This window comes from Peromyscus leucopus, chromosome 18 (genome assembly GCF_004664715.2).
Source record: "Peromyscus leucopus breed LL Stock chromosome 18, UCI_PerLeu_2.1, whole genome shotgun sequence".
Classification (NCBI taxonomy): Eukaryota; Metazoa; Chordata; class Mammalia; order Rodentia; family Cricetidae; genus Peromyscus; species Peromyscus leucopus.
In genome coordinates this window covers 36,897,417-36,919,638 of record NC_051078.1, presented here as the reverse complement: position 1 = coordinate 36,919,638, position 22,222 = coordinate 36,897,417, and the positions used below count along the sequence as shown (strand labels likewise).

The 22,222-nt window shown below is 41.4% G+C and overlaps 1 protein-coding gene and 1 non-coding gene across 5 annotated transcripts in view; both read right to left on the bottom strand.

The window, feature by feature from the left end:
• Nucleotides 1-5,321: 5,321 nt before the first annotated feature.
• Nedd1 (NEDD1 gamma-tubulin ring complex targeting factor) overlaps nucleotides 5,322-22,222 on the bottom strand; it is a 50,110-nt gene continuing 33,209 nt past the window's right edge. For all 4 annotated transcript variants that reach the window (XM_028880230.2, XM_037196821.1, XM_028880232.2 and 1 more), the window contains 6 exons: nucleotides 21,865-21,912; nucleotides 20,746-20,948; nucleotides 19,524-19,677; nucleotides 18,667-18,823; nucleotides 10,602-10,668; nucleotides 5,322-10,165 (listed from right to left, as the gene is read on the bottom strand). In XM_028880230.2, coding sequence (XP_028736063.1) covers nucleotides 10,061-10,165; nucleotides 10,602-10,668; nucleotides 18,667-18,823; nucleotides 19,524-19,677; nucleotides 20,746-20,948; nucleotides 21,865-21,912 — 734 coding nt within the window. In that variant the 3' untranslated portion in view covers nucleotides 5,322-10,060. The remainder of the gene's footprint in view (nucleotides 10,166-10,601; nucleotides 10,669-18,666; nucleotides 18,824-19,523; nucleotides 19,678-20,745; nucleotides 20,949-21,864; nucleotides 21,913-22,222) is intronic.
• LOC114700587 lies at nucleotides 17,898-18,040 on the bottom strand. Its single transcript, XR_003735719.1, has one exon. It is a non-coding gene; the product is annotated as a small nucleolar RNA SNORA79 (small nucleolar RNA).

Here is a 22,222-nt window from a genome sequence, read left to right as displayed (position 1 = left end):
CTTTAATCCCAGCACTCAGGAAGCAGAGGCAGGCTGATCTCTGTGAGTTCGAGGCCAGCCTGGTCTACAGAGCGAGATCCAGGACAGGCACCAAAACTACACAGGGAAACCCTGTCTCGAAAAAACCAAAAAGGAAAAAAAAAAAGAAAATGAAGACATGAAGAAGATAATAATACGAGACAAATTATTCTGGCAACATTAAAAAGGAAGAAACAAAGAGTAGGGTGATTCAACTGAGACACCAACAGGTCCTAAACCAAAGGCAGCTTGTGGAATAAGGGGCCTTCTTTCCCACACACAGGCGCTGTGAGTTACTTTTCCCAGCCTGGAGCACACAGTCTTGGCACCTTAATATGAGGTGGGGGGACCGGGGAGATGATGGCTCAATGGGTGAGGCACTTGCCACCCCAGCAGCGGGACTTGAGTTCAGATCATCAACCCCTCCTAACAGCCAGACACGGTGGCATGTGTCTGGAACCCCAGTGTGGGAGGGTGGAGACAGGTGAATCCTGGAGCCTGGGGACAGCCAGTCTAGCCAAAATGAGGAGCTCCAGTTTCCGTGAGAAAGTTTATCTCAAACTAAAATAAAATGATGGGAGAGCAATTGAGAAAGATCCCAATGTCAACCTCTGTCCTCTAAATGTGCATACATACACTTGCATGCACAAGTACATACACACACACATATATGTATATATAAATTAACATGGAACATTTCCACCTTCAAGATCATGAATATTAAACCACCCTTAATGACTATTGCAGTAGCATCTTTAGGAAAAAGGATAAAATTGAATGATTCTGGCTATTTTGGTCTTGTTTTCATACTTTTCTCCATTTCTAAGGTATGGGTTGCAATTCTACAACAGTTCTTAATATACAAGTAAAGACTTTTGTTATTAAAAAAAGACAATGAAAACAACATAACTTATCAACACATTTACATACAAAAACCACATATGGCTTATCTTTACATCAAAGTTTGCTTCAAGTATAAAAACACATTATGACTTATGATTTCATGGTCGAAAATTATGTCTGTACAATGCATCAACTAATACTTTCAATACAAAACCAAATGTGAATGTGTCTGTCAACTTATTTCATAAGGCATAATAAATACAAAGTTATAGGACAGTAGCACTAATTTTGAATTGTTGTAGCTCTATATGTGAAGGCCCCATTCAGAGGACGGATGCGGGGAAGTAAACCCCAGGGATGTCTATGTTCTGCCTAATTCCTCAAAGCATTCTGTGGTTCATGCACCAAGGAAGCCAGTAAGACCGGAGTGGGCTATGACTATTCGTTCATATTCAGGCTTCCCTGATACACACACCAGCCCTGCGGTACCCCCTAGTTGATAGATGCATAGTAGCTTGGTCATCATAAAATATAAAGTGAGTTGGGTGACTTTAAATGATAGTGAAACACCCATTCTCACTTTAGAAAGGAATGAGCCTTTGAAATAAGGACAACAGATATATCCCTACACCAAAAGGCTTTGTAATTTCTGAAATGGGTCCTATAAATTGCCAGGAGAGATTTTGTGTTTTCAGACTCAGAGCCTTAAGTCTAGACATTTTCAGATACTTTCCCCAGCATATTTCTGCTAACAAATAGAAAAAAAAAATAGTACTATCTGAGTAACCCATTTCAATAGGTTGGTCAAAATATCATAATTACTCTTTATAGCTGCCATTTTTCTCATAGCATGAAATCATGGTTCAAGCTTAGGTCGAGCATATAATGATATAGTTCCATTTAAATATTTTTTGAATAGCAAAAGTGGTAAAAATCACAGTTTACCAAATAACCAAACTAATAAGTATTATTTTCATGAAATACATAGCCTTTTATCATCCTTTAACAAATACCACTATCCATAATGCCAGACATTCAATAAACATGAGGACCTGATTTTGTATTCTCAGCACCCACATAAAAAGCTGAGCATGGCTGTGCATACCTGTACCATCAGCACGGGGAGGCAGAGACAGGAGGACCCCTGGGACACACTGGCCAACGAGTCTAGCCGATCAGAGAGCTCCAAGTTCTCAGTGTGTGTGTGTGTGTGTGTGTGTGTGTGTGTGTGTGTGTGTGTGTGTGATAAAGGAAGTCATCCAAAGTCAATCTCCAGCCTCCACATGCACATACAGACCACACACACACACACACACACACACACACACACACACACACACACACACACAGAGAGAGAGAGAGAGAGAGACAGACAGACAGACAGACAGACAGACAGACAGAGACAGAGACAGAGAGACAGAGATAGACAGAGAGAGAAATAAGCTAGGATAAAAAGTTATTCTGATTCCTTGTCTGTACTCTCCTGACAAGTTCTGCAGACTACACTTAAGACTTTCCCTTTTGAGCTGATGAGCAAATGCTGCATCCTAGCCAGGAAGGTTGTACTCTCAGATTTTAGGAGGCTGAAGTAACAGGGTCCCATGTTCAAGGCCAGCCTGTCTGAAAAATAAGCAGACTAGAATGAGCAAACAAACAAAAGAAGGGAATGTAAAACTGTATTTGACGGTTTCATTTTTCTCAGTAATAATGTGTCATTTATCAAAGAAACTGTATGTCTAAATGACAACCATCTGAATCTCCTAGGAAGGTAAATCAACCTCATACAGAAATTCTTGATTTTCTATACTCAAAACACTCAGCTCATCAGCAAATAATCACTCATAGATGTATATGTGGTAAGAGAAAAACATTTAGGTAGTTAAAGTTGATGAACTAGAAACCGTCAAACAGCCAAGTTGAATTGTTAAACACTTAGAGGTTACCACCCAAATGCTACTCAATTTTTCAGAAACCAGAAAAATAAAGTTTATCCTGGGTAAACTTCATTATTTTGCTGGCTTTATTTACTACAAAACCCAAAATTTGGTCATTCTCAATCCACTTGTTTACCTTGACACTGCGAATTCTACTGTTCCTCGTCACTATTCTCTGTAGACGTGGTCTGGATATGATACTTACAGGCTCGGTACTGATGACTCTCCTCACCGGTGCTGTGAGGGTTAGTTCTGAGGAATTTCTGCCAACTCTACACACTCTGGAATCACCTGGGAGAAGATTCTTGACGAGGAACTGTCTGGATGAGGCTGGCCTGTGGGCATGTCTATGAACGATTTTCTTAATTAGGTCAATTGAGGTGCAAAGATCCACACTGGATGTGAGCAACACCGTCTCTTGGGCTGGGCCTCAGAATGAATAACAAGGAAAGAGTAAGTTGAGCCATAGCACGTATGCAATGTGGGAGCCCATTTTCCGGTTCCTCATGGCTTTACCCAGCAGGTCCGCATAGAGAGGATGGTTAGGACCACAGGCCTGAGTGCATGTGTCTGAGATGGTCTGCACTCGGCTGTGCCTGGGGGGGGCGGATTTTTTGCTCTGTCCCTTGGCATCTCTATAAATACCCTAGGGCAGGGACAGTCAGGGCCCATTGGAATAGGTTTCAGGCCCTCTCGAGGCTAAGAACAGGTATGTTCTGTTTCTCTCCACACCTAAATCCTTCTAATATTTCCTACGGTTCTCACTCAAGAACACTCTGGGGAAATGTGGGGGTGTGGGGTAGACCCCCGGAATTCATATATACATGTTTTCTGCTCTGGACTGTGGATTCAACCAGCTGCTCCCAGTTCTGGCCACCTTGCTTCCCTGCAACGACAGTGACCTGGAGTTATGAGCCAAGTAAGCCCGTTCTCCCTTAAGTTACTTTTGCCAGAGAATTAATAGCAACAGGAAAGCAAGCTAAGATCTGAGTGCTAAGCTGGCATCAAATTATTCTTTCACTTTATATCTACTTCATATTTTGGATAATATTAAGGATGTAAGGGGTGGGAGTAATTTCAACATACGTGCACCATACATTAGAAGTGATCCCCTTTGTTGGTGGCACATGGAATGGTAAAATAGCATGATCAAAAGTTCAAGGTCAACCTCAGCTTCGTATCGAGTTTGAGGCCAACCTGGCTTATGTAGACTTTGTCTTGAAAAGAACAAGTTGAAGCAGTTGACAGTAAAATAAATTATTCATAACAAGAAGCATATAATTTGAAAAATATTGGCATGAATTCTCCTACCATCAAAACCCAAACAATGCAGTCATCAGTGACAAAAGTCTTTCTGTGACATTTTGGTAACTTTCTCTTACCCTACTCCTTAATGTTTATAGTCAAACATGATTGCTGCCAAGGTAGGCTTGCATTTTCTAGAACTGCATGTCACCATATAGCACTGGCTTCTGTTGATAGTTTTTGTAGCTAATCCACATCACTGCACATTAGAATTCTTCCCTTCACATAGCTGGGTGGAGATCCATTACCTGTGCCGTGATTTGTTTATTCCTTTATTTGTTGACAGGTGTTTGGGTGGCTTCCAGATATTACAATGGAGCTGTTGTAACCATTTCTGTGCAAGTTTTATTTAAGTGTCTGGAGTAGAATGGCTAAGGTAGGTGACTTGTGGATGATGGGAGAAGCTGTTAAGATGTTCCCTAGAATGATTGTACCATTCTGTATTCAACTGTAAAAATCAGTTCTACTTCCTTACCGACCCAAGATCAAGCCAGATTTCTATGTCTCAGTACTTAAATGAATGTGCAGTAGCATCTCCTGGCTTGGTCTTTCTCTGAAGATTGAGATTACACAGCTCTTCCCATGGGCACAGTTGCAGCCTCACCTGTTGGAGCCCACTAGGTTTCCTAGTGGCTGTACCCGGCAGGACTGCATGGGAGGTTGATTGGACCATGGGACTGGGTACCAGGTGTTTGTAACAGTCTAACTAGTAAGGGGGAGGTCTTTTGCTCCACCCCTTCGAATTGTTATAAATAGCCCTTTGGAATAAAGTTCTGGGCTGGTGGATACGGATTCAGGCCCACCCAGGTCTATCCTGCTTTCTCTCTCTCTCTCTCTCTCTCTCTCTCTCTCTCTCTCTCTCTCTCTCTCTCTCTCTCTCTCTCTCTCTCTCTCTCTCTCTCTGTGTGTGTGTGTGTGTGTCTCCTTATTTCTAACTAAGTCCCTTATTCCTCAAGAGTTCCTGGGGTAAATAACTGTGGGGGCTGGTCTCTTACACTCACCACCATCACTGTCGAAGTGCCTGACTAAATCATTTGCCCACTTCAAAACTTACGCTGAATGCAAGATAGTAAAGGGCATTTTTCCCATTATGCCTAGTGTTTTGAATCTGAGTATTTTTTAAAGAGTATATCAATTGTTGCTCAAGCCCAATTTAAGTTTTTCTTTCAAGTTTTATTTGTTGACATATACAAAACTGATAAGCTCATAAGCCTTATGTTGTTTTCTAGAATGATCTTTTAATTAAAAAATTATGTAGTTTAATCTATTTTAGTTAACTTTTATATAGTACAAAGTATGCCTCACAATTTTTGTTCCAAATAGATATCCACTCATTCAACAAAACAAATTATAACCTCCTCTATTGATTTATATTTGTATGTCGAATCTGTTGAGGAATATGTGTGACACGGAAAGACAGTGCAGAGGTTCCTCCATCTTGTACACTTGCTCAGGCCATTTTAGGTTTAACTAGAATTTGATTCACTTGATGGGAAGCCCCATAGAAAATTAAATTACTCAACTCTATTCTTTGAATCTGAGGTCAAGATGCTCCAGCTAACTTCTGTTAAGCAGCTTGCTTGTGCAAACCTCCCCCTTCAGGTGTAACTGCTTATCTTAGCTTCTGTAAAACTGCGTGCCTATGCAAAACCTCCCCCTGCAGCTGCCAAGTGAGACATCAGGATGTAGTTTTTGCCTTTAAAAATCCCTAACTCTAAACACCCAGTGCTACACTTAGGTCTCAAATACATGTGTAGTCCCAGGTAACTGCAACAAAGGCTTACAACTGGCTATCAACTATGAGATCTCTGGTGGTCTCTCCCTAAAATATGTGTATTGATGTGAGAATATACTTCTGGACTTTATGGTACCATCTTGATTTGACTATATTTTATACTTACCTGTTATCTTGGGTAGTTGTGCCTTTTAACAAAAAATTATTAAGTGTAACCACTAATGTACTATTTTCCCAAGGTTATTTTGTTACCCAAATATTTTGTACTTCAAAGTTTTGAAGGTAGTTTCACAAATGCTATCTAAAAAAAGCGTTAACATTCTTATTGTCGTTCTGTTGAATACAAGTCAATGTGAAAACTGACATGAGTACTAAGGTTTTCAACCCCTGATGTGCATACCACACTACTAAAGTTTACTTTTTCACTGGAGAATGCAGTGTACAAGTCTTTTATCAAATCTATCCCTCACTAGCTCACATTTTTATGCTATTCTAAGTGGCATGTAATTTCCTCATTAATTGCTGCTTACATAGAATAGAAATGAGTTTTTGTATATTCACTTGCATCTGAGTTTTAAATCAGGAGTAGTGAATACTGGCTTTGTCAAACATTCCTGCATCTACCAAAAGAATGTTTGCTTTGTTAGATTTCTTCATTATCCCAAGTTTGCACTTCTGACAAGCTACTTTGGCTGTATCATTTTTCTTTTTAACAGACTGCTGGATTTGAACTACTAAACTACGATGTGGGATTGCCTACATTTATGTCAGAATGCTATCTTCTTTGACTAGCAGAGTGATGCTGGCCTTTGTGAGTTGGGTACCACACCCTGGTCTCAACACTGCGAGCACTTGTTCAGCACGGGTGTTTTCTGTAAATGCATGAAGGGATTAATCAGTTTTCATACTTGACCTTTTTTGGTCAGAAATACTTGTAGAATGGGTGATTTGCTTCTGAAATTATGTCTACTTTTCTCAGTAGTGTGGCTAGTGGCTTATCAGTTTTACTGCGAAGAACTAGCTCTTTAATTCACTATTTTCTCCCTAATTGATTTTGTTTCCACTGCATTCTTTCTTTTCTTACTTTGGGGCTCACCTATTTTTCTACTTGCACATAGAAGCTGAGGTCAATGAATATAGGAGTCTTTCCTTTCCTAAAATAATCTTTTGATGCTATGCATTCCTCTACAAATACTACAGTGTGGTTTCCACAGTTTTTAAGGACTTATCTTTAATTATTTAAGAGCAAGAGAGAGATGAAAATGAGGGAGACAGAGGGGGAGAGAGAGAGAGGAAGAGGGAGAGAATGGTTGCAGAGGCCAAAGGAAGTTGTCAAATTCTCTGGAGCTGGAGTTACAGGAAGTTGTGAACCACCAAACATGTGTGCAGAGAACCAAATTTGGGTCCTCTGGAAAAGCAGTATGTTCTCTTAACAACTGATCCTTCTCTCCCGAATCTCATTTTCATTTGCATTCAACTCAATACACTACTCACTTTATTTTTCACATTTAAACAGTTTATATATTCATCTTTAAACTAGATTTCTTATGTTCAGAACAGTTGGGTTGTCTTTAAACGATTCAATCTGATAATAAAAGTAACTTTGACAACTTATAGGCAATGTAATTCTAGAGGTGTTTAAATCTACCATCTTGCTGTTTATTTTCTATTTGTCCCATAACTTGTTTACCTTTTCAGCTACCTTCTTTCGGATTTGTGTGTGTGCACTCGTGTCCATTAGTGCAGGCATGCATGTGCCACAGTCCACATTCAGAGTTCGGAAGACGATCAGTAGTGTCGATCTTCCCCTTCCAGAGTGGGTGAGGCCGAGTCTTCTGTTTGCTATGTAGATGTCGTCCATCCGGCCGGCCCAGTCTTCTAGAAGTTCTGTCTCTGCCTCGCAACTCGCAGTAGGCGTAACAGCATTACAGATGTGCCCTGCAGATGTGCCGTGGACCCAAGGTATTCAAACTGGTTCTCATCGAGGTGTTCTCACCCACTTAGCCACTTTCAGGCCATTTGGACTTTTGTTGTTGTTGCTGTTTTATGGTTGGAACTGATCACTTTCATGAGCTTATTACAATTTTTTTCCATTACAGCTGACGTACTTCCTTATGGCAGTCTACTTCCAGATATTGTCATCCTGCTCCAGAAGTGTGAACAGCTCAGGACAGGATATTTCACTGCATCCTCCCAACCATGATCACGGCCCACATGTCAGCTCTACCTTGGTTAAGAACATGATAACATTTTACATTTATCTTTGAAACAATGGGAAGTGTCTTTAGTATTTAATTTAACATTTTGGTCCTGGTTGCTTTGTGTAGTTACAACTTTCGTGGTATCCTTTCCTTCTTGAACATTGCCTGTAGCTCCCTGAACTCTTTCAGCCTTTCTAGGTCTGAAGAAAAAGTCCATTTTCATTTTTGAAAACCACTTTCACTGAGTATAAATCTAAACTGCAGACCCACCTTCAGAACTTTGAAGATATTCTGCCAAGACATCCTCTTCCCTCTTTTCTTCAGCTTCTATTTTCAATTTCCCTTGCTGGCTTTAAGAAATTTGCTGTCATTACCCTGACAATTCAGTGTTTCTCAGAGACAACCATGTGGTGCCTCATGCTAACATATAGAAACTATTTTGTACATCTTGTCTTTTGTTTTCAAATTTCCAATGGAAGGCTAAGGTAATCCCTATTATTCCATTTCAGTCAGAAACAAAAAGTTCAAGTTCAGATCGTCTGCTCTGAATGCAAAAAAATTATTGACTGTACTCGGTGTTTAAGTCATGACAAGTGCTTCACCTAGACACAAAAAATTACTGAACTGTTTTATCAGATCCCTTTTCATACACAGTATATACACCTATAGAAAAAGGAAAATATCAATATATTAAAATATAGTGTATAAACAAAGTACTTCTGCATTCTAACCTTGTTTGAGTGACATATAAGGAAACTTGTTACAAGTCATAATGCCGCCATATCTGCCAAGAAAAGACTACAGCATCTGAGTCACCTGGGAAAAGTCATTCCTGTTTCGTTTTTGGAAATAATTATTCATTGGTTTCTATTTATTAAATATATCCTTACACCTTCCATCACTTTAGAAAACCATAAAGTTGGCAAACTAAGTTGCATTTTAGTAAATATTTTGATCCCAGAAAGCAAAACTGGGCAACAGACCTATATACAAACAAAGTATACAGCTGAAATCTTTGGGCAAGAGGCAACAAGAATGTAAATGGATGAGTAGCTCCTCTCATCAAATTCTATCAAACAGTGGATCACAGCAGGCAGGCAGAAGAGAATGTCAAGATGCTGCCAATGTGTAAATTCCTTTCATGATAAACCTATATAAATAATACTATGGTAAGGCTAACAATAGAAAAATACTATTTGTAGCATACTATAATTAGACAAAGTTAATGGTACAAAGCATAGAAAAAATAATTATGCTTTTTATTTGTGAGGAAAAAATGGCAACAATATTGTGATATTTAGTATCTTACAATAAATTTTCACTGATTATATGCTGAGCCATGGTGATTAAAACCTTATAGTATGATTTTGCACACTGTTAATTCATTAGACAATCAGATGTATAGCCCTTGAATTTTCTAAACTCTGAGAAGTTTTTCCTATGTAAAGTTAGGTAACCAGAGTACAGAGCCCTCAGAACACAGCGACAGAAATGCTAAAGGTACCATGTATCTGTACAACTCAAAGCTTCAACATGTACCATCCACACAAGCAATAAATACATCATACTTGATGTTATCATGCTAACAAAATAATGACTAGTCGATAGCATGAAAAAAATCCAATTGCCACTTTAAAGTTATTTCTTCATGAAACAGAAGGTATACCAATGTTTTAAAAGTTGGCTACCAAAAAAAAATTTGGAATACAATTTGTCCATCAAAAATATACATTTTAAAAAGTCACTTACAAAACATACACCTATCCTTCTGCGCACACTTTCTTCTCTTAGGAGAAGGGCACTTAGTGTATAGCTAAGACATTCAGAACATACAGATCCCGTTGACTTCCCTCTCAGGAAGACAGTATTCTGTGCAGCTGTAATATAAAAATATAAATATGTCTGACAGATGGAATAGTGCCTGCTGCAGCATCCACTGTCAAGGCCATGAAAACAATACTGAATCTGTCACTCCTAGGTGCCAGAAACTTCCCAACTCATAAAAAACGAGGTCGGCCGGGTCCTCAGAAGTGGGCCCGGAGTCTTCTGTTCTCTTCTCGAAGCCTTTCGATTTCAGCCACCAAGCCTTCATTCACTGAGTATCTTTCCAGCAAAGAGTGGATTTCATTCTGGAAAAGGAGGGAATGGTTTTTAAATTACTGGTTCTGCACGTTACTCAGCAAGCTGTGTGCTACATACACCGAGCTCTCACTTCTTTTATGCTCAATTAACTAGCTACATGGTAGTTTCTGGACTTCACCACAAAGATTACTAGAGAAATGAAGTATCTGGAAGAAGACTTACAATCACACATTTGTGAAACTTTTTGCTTAGTCATCAAAAAACAAATCTGTGCAAAAAAAAAAAAAAGCCTTAACTATCACAAATTCAAAAGTAGGTGAGCAGCTAAGATCTAATTCACTTAATAAAATGTCTGAAACTCCATTTACTTATCTTGGCAATTAGCTCTAACAACTAAGTAAAAATGTATTGGTTTTTCATGGATTTTTTTTTTTCTCAGATCCACACACTCTCCATTCTTAACACACGATTTGCTATACGTACCAGTTGTGTATGAAACTGTTTAATCATCTCCACTTGCAAATTCACAATATCCCTATGGCAAGCTTCCCTGGGAAGAATAGAAATCCCTGTTAGAACTGTAACAGTTTAACAACTCTGGGTCATTCACAAAGCATTTTTACTGTTTAAATGATCACGTAATAATCACAGGTATGCTAGTGTACGGTGATGTTTACTGTGTGCTCGGCAGGACAGTGATTCTTTAACATGAAAATTTAGGAACTCATTAATTTTTCACAATGACAACCAGCATTTTGCCAGTGATGAAACAGAGACAGCAGTTCTAATTCATCTAAAGTCACACAAAGAGGTGAACAGTTGCTAGCCAGGCAGTCCTTACATCTCCCTGAGCCACACCCCTTCTGAAAGAAAGGGTCACTGCGGAAAGACAGACTATCAAGTAAGTCAGAAAGCTCACGAGATTACCAAGGCTCTCTCACTGTCAATGTCTGAACAAATGAGCTTTGTTCAGCTCTAACTACTTCATGCCTATGAAGAAATCAGTAAGAATTAGTAACTATGATAAAATACAATACATCACAGCACACATTCCCAAATCATAGAAGCCTCCATGTGTTCCCACCTGATGACACTGCTTAACTCTTACAATCTTCAGTCTTCTGAATGTTACTGAACAAGAAATGCTTTTCTTTAAAAGTAGATCTGCATCACATATCTGTGCTCATGTTTGCACTGTGCTTGCTTTTAACGTTACAAAAATGGAACATGTCCCAGGAAGCCTGCAGTGGCTTATGACATAGTTTAGAAATCCCATGCTTGCACATGCCATACCTCCTGTACTAGCAATCCACTTGGTGTGCCCTGTGCCCATCCTCCTGGCAACTGACACCCGAACTGCTTTCAAATTTCATAATTCCCATTTGCTATAGGCAACCACGTATGTACCTTCGACTTACACATTCCAGTGTCCAGGACACATCAGGTATTGAATTTTCATTATCCCCACGTTGTTTTAAGTGTGTGTGTATATCTATATCCCTCAACTAATACATTCCAGTGTCCACAGATGACACATTGGGTATAGACTTGTTTACTTCTATGCACTCCACAAATGGCTCTTCATATGGATGGTTTTGTTTACCACCAATACACCAGAGTTCTGCTCCGGCTCACCTCATTAAAGCCAGGTATTAGCACACCTTCCACAGGATTTTGCCATGGAAGTGATAATGGTATCACATTAAATTTCCATTTTCAGAGATCCACCAGCCTCTGCCTCCCAAGTGCTGGGATTAAAGGCCTGCACCACCACTACCCGTTTTCTGATTAGCTAAGCGGCTGAGTACTTTTCTGAGTTCATACACTGTTTCTCTTAGGGAATATACTGTTTGTGAATTTTTATTATTCATTATATAAAGGTTTGTGGGGTTTTTTGTTTTTTGTTTTTTGTTTTTTTTTTGACATGCCTCACTATGTAGCCCAGGCTGGCTTGGAATTTCTGATCCCCTTGCTCCCGAGGGCTAGGATCATTGGCATGCATCACCTCATTTGACCCACTGTAGACTTAAAAAATCTGGTCCTTTGCTGGCTATGAGATTAAGACAACATAAAGCCATTTGTATTTCATCATTTGAAAACTCTATGTTTAGCTCCATGCTCCACTTTTTAATTGAGTTATTGATTTTTTTTTAGTTCTTTGTATAATTTAGATACTAACCATCTGTCAAACACATCACTGATAGAAGATTTCTGATTCTTTAGGCTGTTTTGTTACTCAAATGATGTCCTTTGCGGTACAAAAGCTTTTTAGTTGTCAGGCGTCCCCATCTGTCAATTGTTGGTTGTAATTAATGCCTGTGCTACCGGGGTCCTGTTGAGAAAGTCCTTTCCTATGGCGATGAGTTCAAGCTTATTCCCCACCGTTCCCTGCTGTCCACTGGAGTGTCCAGCCTAATATCAAGGTCCCTGATCCACTTGAGTACAGCTCTGTGCTAGACAAAACAGTGATCTAGTTTCACTCTTCTCCATGCAGCTACCTAAACTGAACATCGAGAAGATGCTGTCTTCTCTCCTATGCATCTGTGGCTCCTGTCACACACTCACGTGGAGTCCGTGTGTGAAAAGTCTGCGTCCTCAATTCTATGCTATGGGCGGTGTGTCTGTCTGTCCCTATGCCAGTACTTTCACTACTCTAATCCTGTAGTATAACAGCCAGGGGCGTGGGGCCCCAGCAGTTCTTTTATCGCTCAGAATTCTTTGGGCTATCCTGGGCATTTTGTGTTTCAAAATGAAATTTACAATTAATTTTCAATTTCTGTTAAGAATCATATCTTAATTTTGATGGGATTGCCCTGAACCTGTAAATAGTTCTGGTAGGACAGCCATTTTCACAATATTAATCCTGCTAATTCATGAGCATCAGGCATCTTCCTTATCCTCTGGAACTTCCTTTCTTTTATTATTAAGTTTTTTTATTATACAAGTCTTTTACTTTAGCTTTATCCCCACCCCACCCCACCCCACCCCACCCCACCCCACCCCAGCCCAGCCCAGCCCAGCCCAGCCCAGCCCAGCCCTAGGCTATTCGAATGGGATTGTTTCTCTGATTCCTTTCTGGGATGGAGGGCAGATAGGCACAAACCTACTGTCTGAGGAGCCTCTAGCATCGATCACACTCCAGGGCAGGGCCCACTCCCAAGAGCAGTTGGGCAACACAAACTGAATCCACCAGGGTGTGCAGTAAAGAAGAAAACTCTCTTTGTAGAGCAGGCTGGCCTTGAACTCACAGAGACTGCTGGCCTCTGCCTCCCAAGTGCTGGGATTAGAGGCGTGTGCCACCACCAAATTCTCAACAGAAGAATCTTAAAAAGCCAAGAAACACTTAAGGAGATGTTCAACAGCCGTAGCCATCGGGGAAATGCAAATTAAAACAACTCTGAGATTCTATCTTACACCTGTCAGAATGGCCAAGATCAAAACCACAAGCGACGGCTCCCGCTGGCGGGGATGTGGAGCACGGGCGAAGGCCCCGCGTGGCTGGCGGAGTGCAGACGTGCACAGCCACTGGGGCAGTCGGAGTGGCAGGTGCTCAGAAAACTGGAAGCCGATCGACTAAGACCCAGCTATCTATCCCACTCCTGGGCACAGACCCAAGGGATCTCAACCACACCACAGGGACACTTGCTCAGCTATGCTCATAGCAGTGTTATCCGTAATAGCCAGAACCTGGAAACAACCTAGATGTCCCTCAGCCAAGAAACGGATAAACAAATCCGGTACATTCACACAATGGAGTATTACTCAGCTGTTCAAAACACGGACACCAAGAAATCTGAAGACAACTGGATGGAACTAGAAAAAAATCATCCTGAGTGAGGTAACCCAGACCAAGAAAGACAAACATGGTATGTACTCACTTATAAGTGGCTATTAGCTGTAAAATAAAGGGTAACTATGCTACCTACAATCCAGAGACGCAGAGAGACTAGGTAACAAGGAGGTTCATGGGGGGGGGGTGCCCAGGTCTCTCTGGGAAGGGGAAACAGAAGAGACTTCTTGAGAGGTCTGAGGGTAGATGGGGATGGGAACACAAGCCATGGGGCGGCGGGGACAGAGGAAGAGAGTACTGAAAGAGACGAGGGGTGGGCGCAGTTCAGGGTAAAGGAAAACCTGGTGCAAGAGGGTCTCCCAGCAGGGGCCTGCATGGGTCTGACCCAGGCCCTCTGCATATACATGTGACAGTTGTGTAGCTTGGTCTTCCGGTGAGTCCTACCAGTGGGAGCAGGGGTTATCACTGACTCTTTGGGGGCCCTGTTCCTCATGCTGGGTTGCCCTGCCCAGCCTTAATTTAAGGGGAGATGCTTAGTCTTACTGCACTGCAACTTGACATGCCGTGTGTTTTGTTGATACCCATGGGAGGCCTGCCCTTTTCTGAACAGAACTGGAGGAGGAGTGGATGGGGCGGGGGCAGAGGGGAGGCGGGGAGGCACTAAGAGGAGAGGAGGGAGGGGAAATGGTGAATGGGATGTAAAATAAATAAGTAAATAAATTTTAAAAAAAACTCAAAGTTGTGGGGGTTAAGTAGGGTGGATATAGGAGGGAAATACACTGTATGAAATTCTCCAGAATTAATCAAAATATTATTTTAAGAAGACAACTTTTAGGGCTGGAGAGATAGATTGCTCAGTGGTTAAGAGCACTTACTACTCTTCCAGAGGTCCTGAGTTCAATTCCCAGCACCCACATGGTGGGTCACAACCACCTATAATGAGATCTGGTGCCCTCTCTGGCCTGCAAGGACACATGCAGGCAGAATACTGTATACATAATAAATAAATAATAAACCTTCAAAAAAAAGAAGACAACTTCTTCCTATAAAGACCATCATCTTTGGTTAGACACATTCCCAAGCAACTTAATTTTCTGGTTACAACTATGACAGATTTAATTTTTTTTTTCTCTTTTATTTTCAGTATGACAAAAGCTGTATTAAGAAACAGCAAGTGTTAGGGATGTAGCTCAGTGATACAGCATGTGCCTAAGGTTGTGCCTGTTCTCTAGTACAACAATGGAAAAGAATTTAGGGTTACATATTGAAATAAAGAAGCATTGGGCCCTTGGTGCAGTGCCCAGGAATAGACAACAAAAGGCAACAAAAAACGGATCTGACAATCATCAACACAGTCAAGGTCTCAAAACATTGTCTTGCACAAAAGGAAAATTCTAGATCAGATCCATACTTATCTCTACTTTTCCATCCTGCTGTGTATTTATTTCAGTATGGCAAACCAGGCTGGGATGCGACCGGGGACTGGCACTTGAGATACCCTTTCCTGGTAGGGGAAGATACCTTCCTTGTTAAGGCCATGTGACTACCAGAAAAGTCAAGGTTAGAGGCTAGAGATGCCACAGAGGCACCTGGAGAAAGGCGAGGCTGGGGTGTGTGATGTCCCCAGGGGACACCTGTGAGCTCCTCGATGGTGCCTGGACTGGACTGGACAGCAGCAGAGCAAAGATAAAGTAGCAGCTGGGGAGCAGAGAGCATCTGGACATTCCTGAGGTGTCGGCAAAACAAGACCAAGATTAAAAGATGGAGTGAATACTCTGGACTTCACCTGCTGTCCCACAGGGGCAAAGACTGAGCCATGGGAATAAAGGGAAACCAGGGTAAACTAACTTTAAGAAAACCTAAACCCAGCCGGGCGGGGGTGGCGCACACCTTTGATCCCAGCATTTGGGAGGCAGAGCCAGGTGGATCTCTGTGAGTTCGAGGCCAGCCTGGTCTACAGAGCGAGATTCAGGACAGGCTCCAAAGCTACACAGAGAAACCCTGTCTCAAAAACAAACAAAACAAAACAAAAAAAGAAAACCTCAACCCAGTATCTACAAAGTCAAAGAACCTGCCTGACAAATGAAAATCTTGAAAGATAATTTAAGATATTACCTCTCAACGCTAATACCAAGAACAAGCCTGGTGACCTATAAAACTGTAACTGTTAAAATTATCCAGAGTTGCAAATACAAAGAAATTTAAACTAGAATCAAGGACAAGTTCTTCCTGGAGGAAAAAAAAAAAAAAGAGGTTCAGGACTCTAGACTGAACATGCGCAGAAGAAACTCACCATGAGAAGGTGAAGAGCTAGCTAAAATTTCTATAGATTTTAAGTCAACTGGAGACTGGCTGCCGAGTGTAGAATCCCAAGAACCTCTGCTGTCAAGTCCGCACTGTCCACTCTCTCCCTTGGACCTTCACTAAATGCTCGTAGTAAAATAAGGGCTCAGCAAAGCCACAGAGCTGGAGGAGAGTCCCCAAGGCACAGAGCACAGGACATCTCACGGCGGGGAACTGAGCATCAGAAGCTGTATGGCCTTCACCGCCAGGAGCTACCATGAGAGCTAAAGGAAATGGCCTAGTCCCTCACACTGCCCCCTCTGTGCCCACAGTGACAGGGCAGCTGTATATAACCTATTGAAGCACAGACGGAGCAACCACCTGAGAGACCCTAGGGCCCAGCAAGTGAGGGACAGGCTCAGTAGAGAAACAGGCCTGGCAATGCAGAGGTGGAAGCCGCTACAAAGCAGAGAACGACTCGGATTCTCGTCGGGTGGAAGGGCGGGCTGAGCCCATCCCTCCAGAATCAGCAGACCCCGGTGTGAACTGACACTCCAGTGCTTATGTACTACACGGCAGTAAGTACTACCTCACCGCGGCTCCTGTTCTTAAAACCCTCCTCCTAACTCTGCGTTTAGTCCTTCCCAAACACTACTTTCTGCTCTCCTTTCGGCCAGTTTCTTCTCGCTGCAGATAGTCTTAGAATTTATAACCATGTCTTTTCTCATGCTGTTCCCACACACTTCAGTGGGAAACAAAAATCTCTTCAGCAATACCTTTCTAAATTTGCCCAGGAAAATTGCTCCCTTTCTGTGTTTCCAACATCATTTTATTTGCGCTAGACTCAGCTGTTATCTAGACAGTTTTGCTATTAGGCCATAAATATTTATGCAGTGCTCAAAAACCCTTATATATTTTAAAACCATGCCCTGAAAATAGGAGGACCAGAGAGAAAGGACTAAGGCAGGCCACTTATCACCTATACAACTGTCTAAGTAGAGAACCAACAAAAACAAGTCCTAATAAAAATACCAGGAACACGATCTTACTGAGCAAAACTTAAAGGAAGGGAAAGAGGAACAGACTGAGGATGTGAAGTTGAGAGAGCAAAGGAAAACACGCCCAGAGGCAGGGAACAATCACAGAACAAAGGCTTTCAGAACAGACCCACAGCCCCAACGAGCCGAGAGAGCAGGAGTCGGACAGTTCTGCATTTGCTGCGTTCATGTATCAACTTCAGGCCAGTTGTTGTTACATGGCAAAATTTCCCTGTCATACCATCAACAATGCCCTATTTGCCAATCTGGAATGAATTAACTCACATTAAACACACACTCATCATATTGGGATGCAATATATTTATTCCAAAGAAACTATGGCCACTGTGGGAAGATTCCCACTTTTGTATTCTTAATATCTGACACATAAACTAAGCACATACATTATCAAAAAGACAATTTTTCAAAAAGAAAATTTCTAATATTTTAAAATATATTTTAAAATATTTTAAACATTAAAAAGAAATGTGTACCAATTAAAAACTATACATCTCTGATTTTCTTCTCATAATCCAAGCAATTAAAGGACAGAAAAGAAAACATCTCATACATACACACAAAAAATCTCAGTAACTAAAAATAACTTCCAAACTCTGAAATAACAAAGAAAAGGAGGCAGCAACACTCTAGAACATGCAATTTAAAAAAGACTGTTTGATCCCGCAAATTTCAGAGAATATATAGATAATCCCAATATCTTAATATTCTCTGAGTGAAAAAAATCAATTGTAATTTATGATGACCTAAAATCCTAGAGCCATACCTAAAGGCAGTAGGAGGAACAGGCATCAAAATGTAACTTCATAATGAAAATTCAAATGACGGGACGAACAGTTAAGTTATACAGAGATTTCCTATTGACTTGTAACACTCTGATGTATTCTATCCGAAAACACTCAGACGTACACTTAAGAGGTATCTGTCAGGCCTGGGCGATGGCTCAGTGGCTGCAGACACTTGCTGTCAAGCCCGCAGACTTGGAGTTCTACAGAGCAGAAAGAGAACTGACCCGGCAAGCTGGCCTCTTGACTGCCACATGTGTACAGTCACATCTGCCCCCATCCCAGGCCCCCAAACAAGATAAAACATGCATAGACGTCTATGTCTCACACATCACTTCCCACAGTGCATCTAAAGGTGATCTGTAAGTATGGCACGTAAGAACTACATCTGAGCATATAAAAACCTGCCCACATTCTGATGATGAAGACCCAATCTGCAAGGGCATCCTGTACACTGGACTTTTCCATCACGTTACCTTTTGGCTCCCCCGGACAAATGTCCCTTTTTCCATAGCGCAGCACAGAAAGATACAACTTCCTGTTTTCTATGGTGTTGTGACCATCAGAACCTAGACACCATCACCAATGGCTCTGATTTCACACAAGCAAAAACAAATTCAGTGCCTCACTGCTACCTGAAGTCATCCAGAGTTTCCTGTATCATGTTCTGAATGAAGCGGATTTGAACCGAGGTCAGCGGTGCATTGGGCCGACTGTTCCCGAGGGTATCGACTATTTTTTCTGACAGGGAACTGGCTACTCCAGCGATGACAGAGGGTGATACCTTTGGAACTAAACAGTGGAGAAAATAGTAATAGTTTAGTTGGACATCAAACATTTCTAAATAAGATTTGGTAAAGGAAGACTTGGGGACCTGCAAAAGAGCGATGTTCCTGTGTCATTTAGAAAAACCCAGGGTCTGGAATACAAATTGTAGAAACTTTCTATGTCATTATTTCTAATAGTCATTTATCTGTACATATAAACCGCCAACTGTCTAATGTAATAACACATGACAGAGGGATTCATCTTGAAGAGTCCCTGAATCATTCCTCTTATAAAAGATGTATGTGACAAGCTGCACCACAAACCAGATAAGCCAGGACTATTATAAACAAACAGGAGGACCACGGGAGTGAACAGTGCCCCAGGCAAAGCCCTAGAGTTTAACAAATGCAGTGGACTTGCCTGCCTCTCTGGGAAGAGACTCTCTCAGGCAGTTCTTACAGATCAACTTAGCTCCCTTAAATGCAACCGGGTTTTAGGAGTCTACGGCATAAATTCTAAGGATAAAACTTGAATACAAATATTTTACAGAATTCAAGTAATTAACCATGCCTTTTCAAAGAGTCCACTTCATTCTATGTACAGTGAATTAAATCAAACCCTTCCACATTAGAGTGAGGACAAAACAATGTTGCTGGATTTAACCACTCACTCATGCTGGGACCAACTGCACATTTTCAAACACAAGGACATTCAATGTGCTTACTTGGAGCTGAGGATCCATTGACGGAGGGTTCATGTATCAACTGGGCTTCAATCTCTTTTTCTGGCTTTTCGTATTTTTCAAGATTTCTTGTTTGGTTAGATGATGGAGAGGTATTTAGAATTCCAGGTTCAGCACCAGAGATCAACTTTGTAAACTTTATATTGAAAACAAACAGTCACTTTAACATGTCGTTGCTTAGTTGACCCTATTCCCCACAAAATTTCTCCAGTTCTCACTTTTCCCCTCCAGTAGGTAGGGTCAGGGAAATAAGGAACAGAGAAAGACTGAGAAGCTAATCCTAGCAGCAAACCAAGTTAATAATTAATAAAGAGGTGACTATTTACAAAAAGCTCATTTACTAAGCACCTGTCGATTACACTCAGATGCCAACTCTGGGAAGAGGTGGGGAGGGAGAAGGGGAGGCGGCCATCTCTGGCCGCCCCCACATTAACTAGACAGAAAGATCTGAAGATAAAAGACATTTTTATATTTACGACTTCATTATCCTTCAAGTTCTAGTTTTAAATATAAACTAGAAAACACAGACATTTGCAAACCTACAGTCTCGGCCTTCCTACGACCTTTGACCTCAAGGTGCTAACACTAGCGTTCTTAGCCACCTCTGATTTGCTTGAACACTAAGAACAACTTGACCACCAGCCTGCTCTAGGCTGCAGAGGAAATATATCTTAAAAGACTTGTTCCCCTTTTCTACATACCGCTTTTCTTTTATCTCAACTTAAGAAATTAAGTTTTTCATTAAGTATGGGCACTACTCAAAGCGGACACAGTGAACTGAAAACATAAAAACACATCACCATTGCTTTAGCTTTACATCTTAGAAGTAAGAGTTAGCTGGAACTTTCTTTTCCTCAACGAGAATGAAGACCATACACAGATATAGGGTAACGATATACATTATTTTAACTTGATTTTCTCTTTTAAACCTGAAGTTGATTCTTTCCCTTGCCTTCATGAGAATAAAAATCATTTCTCCCCCAAAAAGGAGAGTTATGAGGCATTTTCTCGCAGATGAGTAGTTATCTTCAACACAGACAAGGTTTGACAGGCCTCAAAGATGTTCTTCAGTTATTAAAAACTGACACCAAGATTTAAACTTTTCCTGCCCAGTAAACACATGGCATTAATAATGAAGACATCCACCGGCGGTCCCCGTTTTGAGTGACAGGCACTGAATCGGATATTACGTTTCAGTGGATACCTGCTTCAAGGACTCCTTAGGCTCCTGCTTCCCCAGGTAAGTTTTCTTTGCCTCAGCCGTCAGCTCATGACTTTCATTTTCTTCTTTTACTGGGGATCCCGTAAAGACACTAAGAGGACTGGAGTGCAGGACCAGAGTGCCGGAAGTGACTGGATTCTTTCTCGGGGGGAACACAGAGTTCAGCTGTGATAGAAAGTCCAGGCCTGAAAAAGGGAAAAGAAATGCCATATGCACACAATGTTTCCCAACCTTAAACACTTGGTATAGGCACTTACTTAAGATGATGGCAAATAATTCAGCAAAAAATGGGATTTGGAGTCCGAGGACTGGCTTATTTCTTAGCTATTTCCCAGAGCTGATATGGATTTGGGAGTATATTCTTTCACAGCTTGAAACTCTATTTCCTATGTGGAAGTGTGGTGAGCCTTTAAAAACACACGTGCCCAGGCACATCGATGTACTTTGGAAGCTTAAGCAGGAAGACTAATGTGTACAAGCCAGCCTGGACTACATGGCAAGTCTTAAGAAGTTTCTTTTCCTGTGACAATACTTTGAAAACTACAAAGCACAACCAATGTTTTAACAGCATTAGTTCTTGATAACTGAGTGTTTTAAGTTGCATGTGTCTGTGGCAGCCTGTAAGGCAACCCTGATGACTCATGCCTTCGACCTCCATGCTGTGCACATTCCTCAGTCTGCATGTGAGCTAGACAAAGGAAAGGAATGTGGGCAAAGTGGTGTGACGTCACTTCCAAGATCAGGGGACAGCATGGCCTCACTGAGGAAGCCCATTCTGCCTCTTCTGAAGAAAGCAGCTGCTCTGTTGGCAGCTTGGCCGAGGGCATATACCCAAGGGGCAGGAAACGGTCTCTCCAGTCAGAAGCCACACAAACGAGCTTGGAAGCAGTGCAGCATGCAGCTCTGGCTGATTCCTCAACTGAAGCATCACGGAAGGAGTGACCAGAAGCCCAAGGCAGCTGGCCAAGCGATGCTCAGGTCACAGGAACAGTGAGAGGCCAAGCGTTTGCTCTCTAAAGCTAAAGCAGTCGGGGAGCTGGGACACAGCAGCGGGACAGACTGCTTCGGATTTTCAAGAAAATGTGTCCTAAGATTTCTTACCATCGCCTTTGCCTATAGATTCATCACCGCCCTTGTTGACTACACCATCTAGAATAAATTAACAAAATCAAAGTATTTATTTATTTGCAACATTTTTAAATAATAAACTTTAACATTTTTTTAAATTGAAAAAAAAAAAAAAGAATCTATAGCAACTTAGGCTTCCTATTGGCTCTCCCAAGAGTCCAGAGGCTGACACCCTGGCATATGACTGAAGTCAAACATCATCAGGAGAATAACACATGTTCCCTCTGATTTTTTTAGCTTCCTGCCACCGAACAGCAAATCTGAAGGTCCATCCTATGGTCATGGAAGGGGACAGCAGAGCGTGAGCAATCCCTGAAGTAGGTACTAGTGC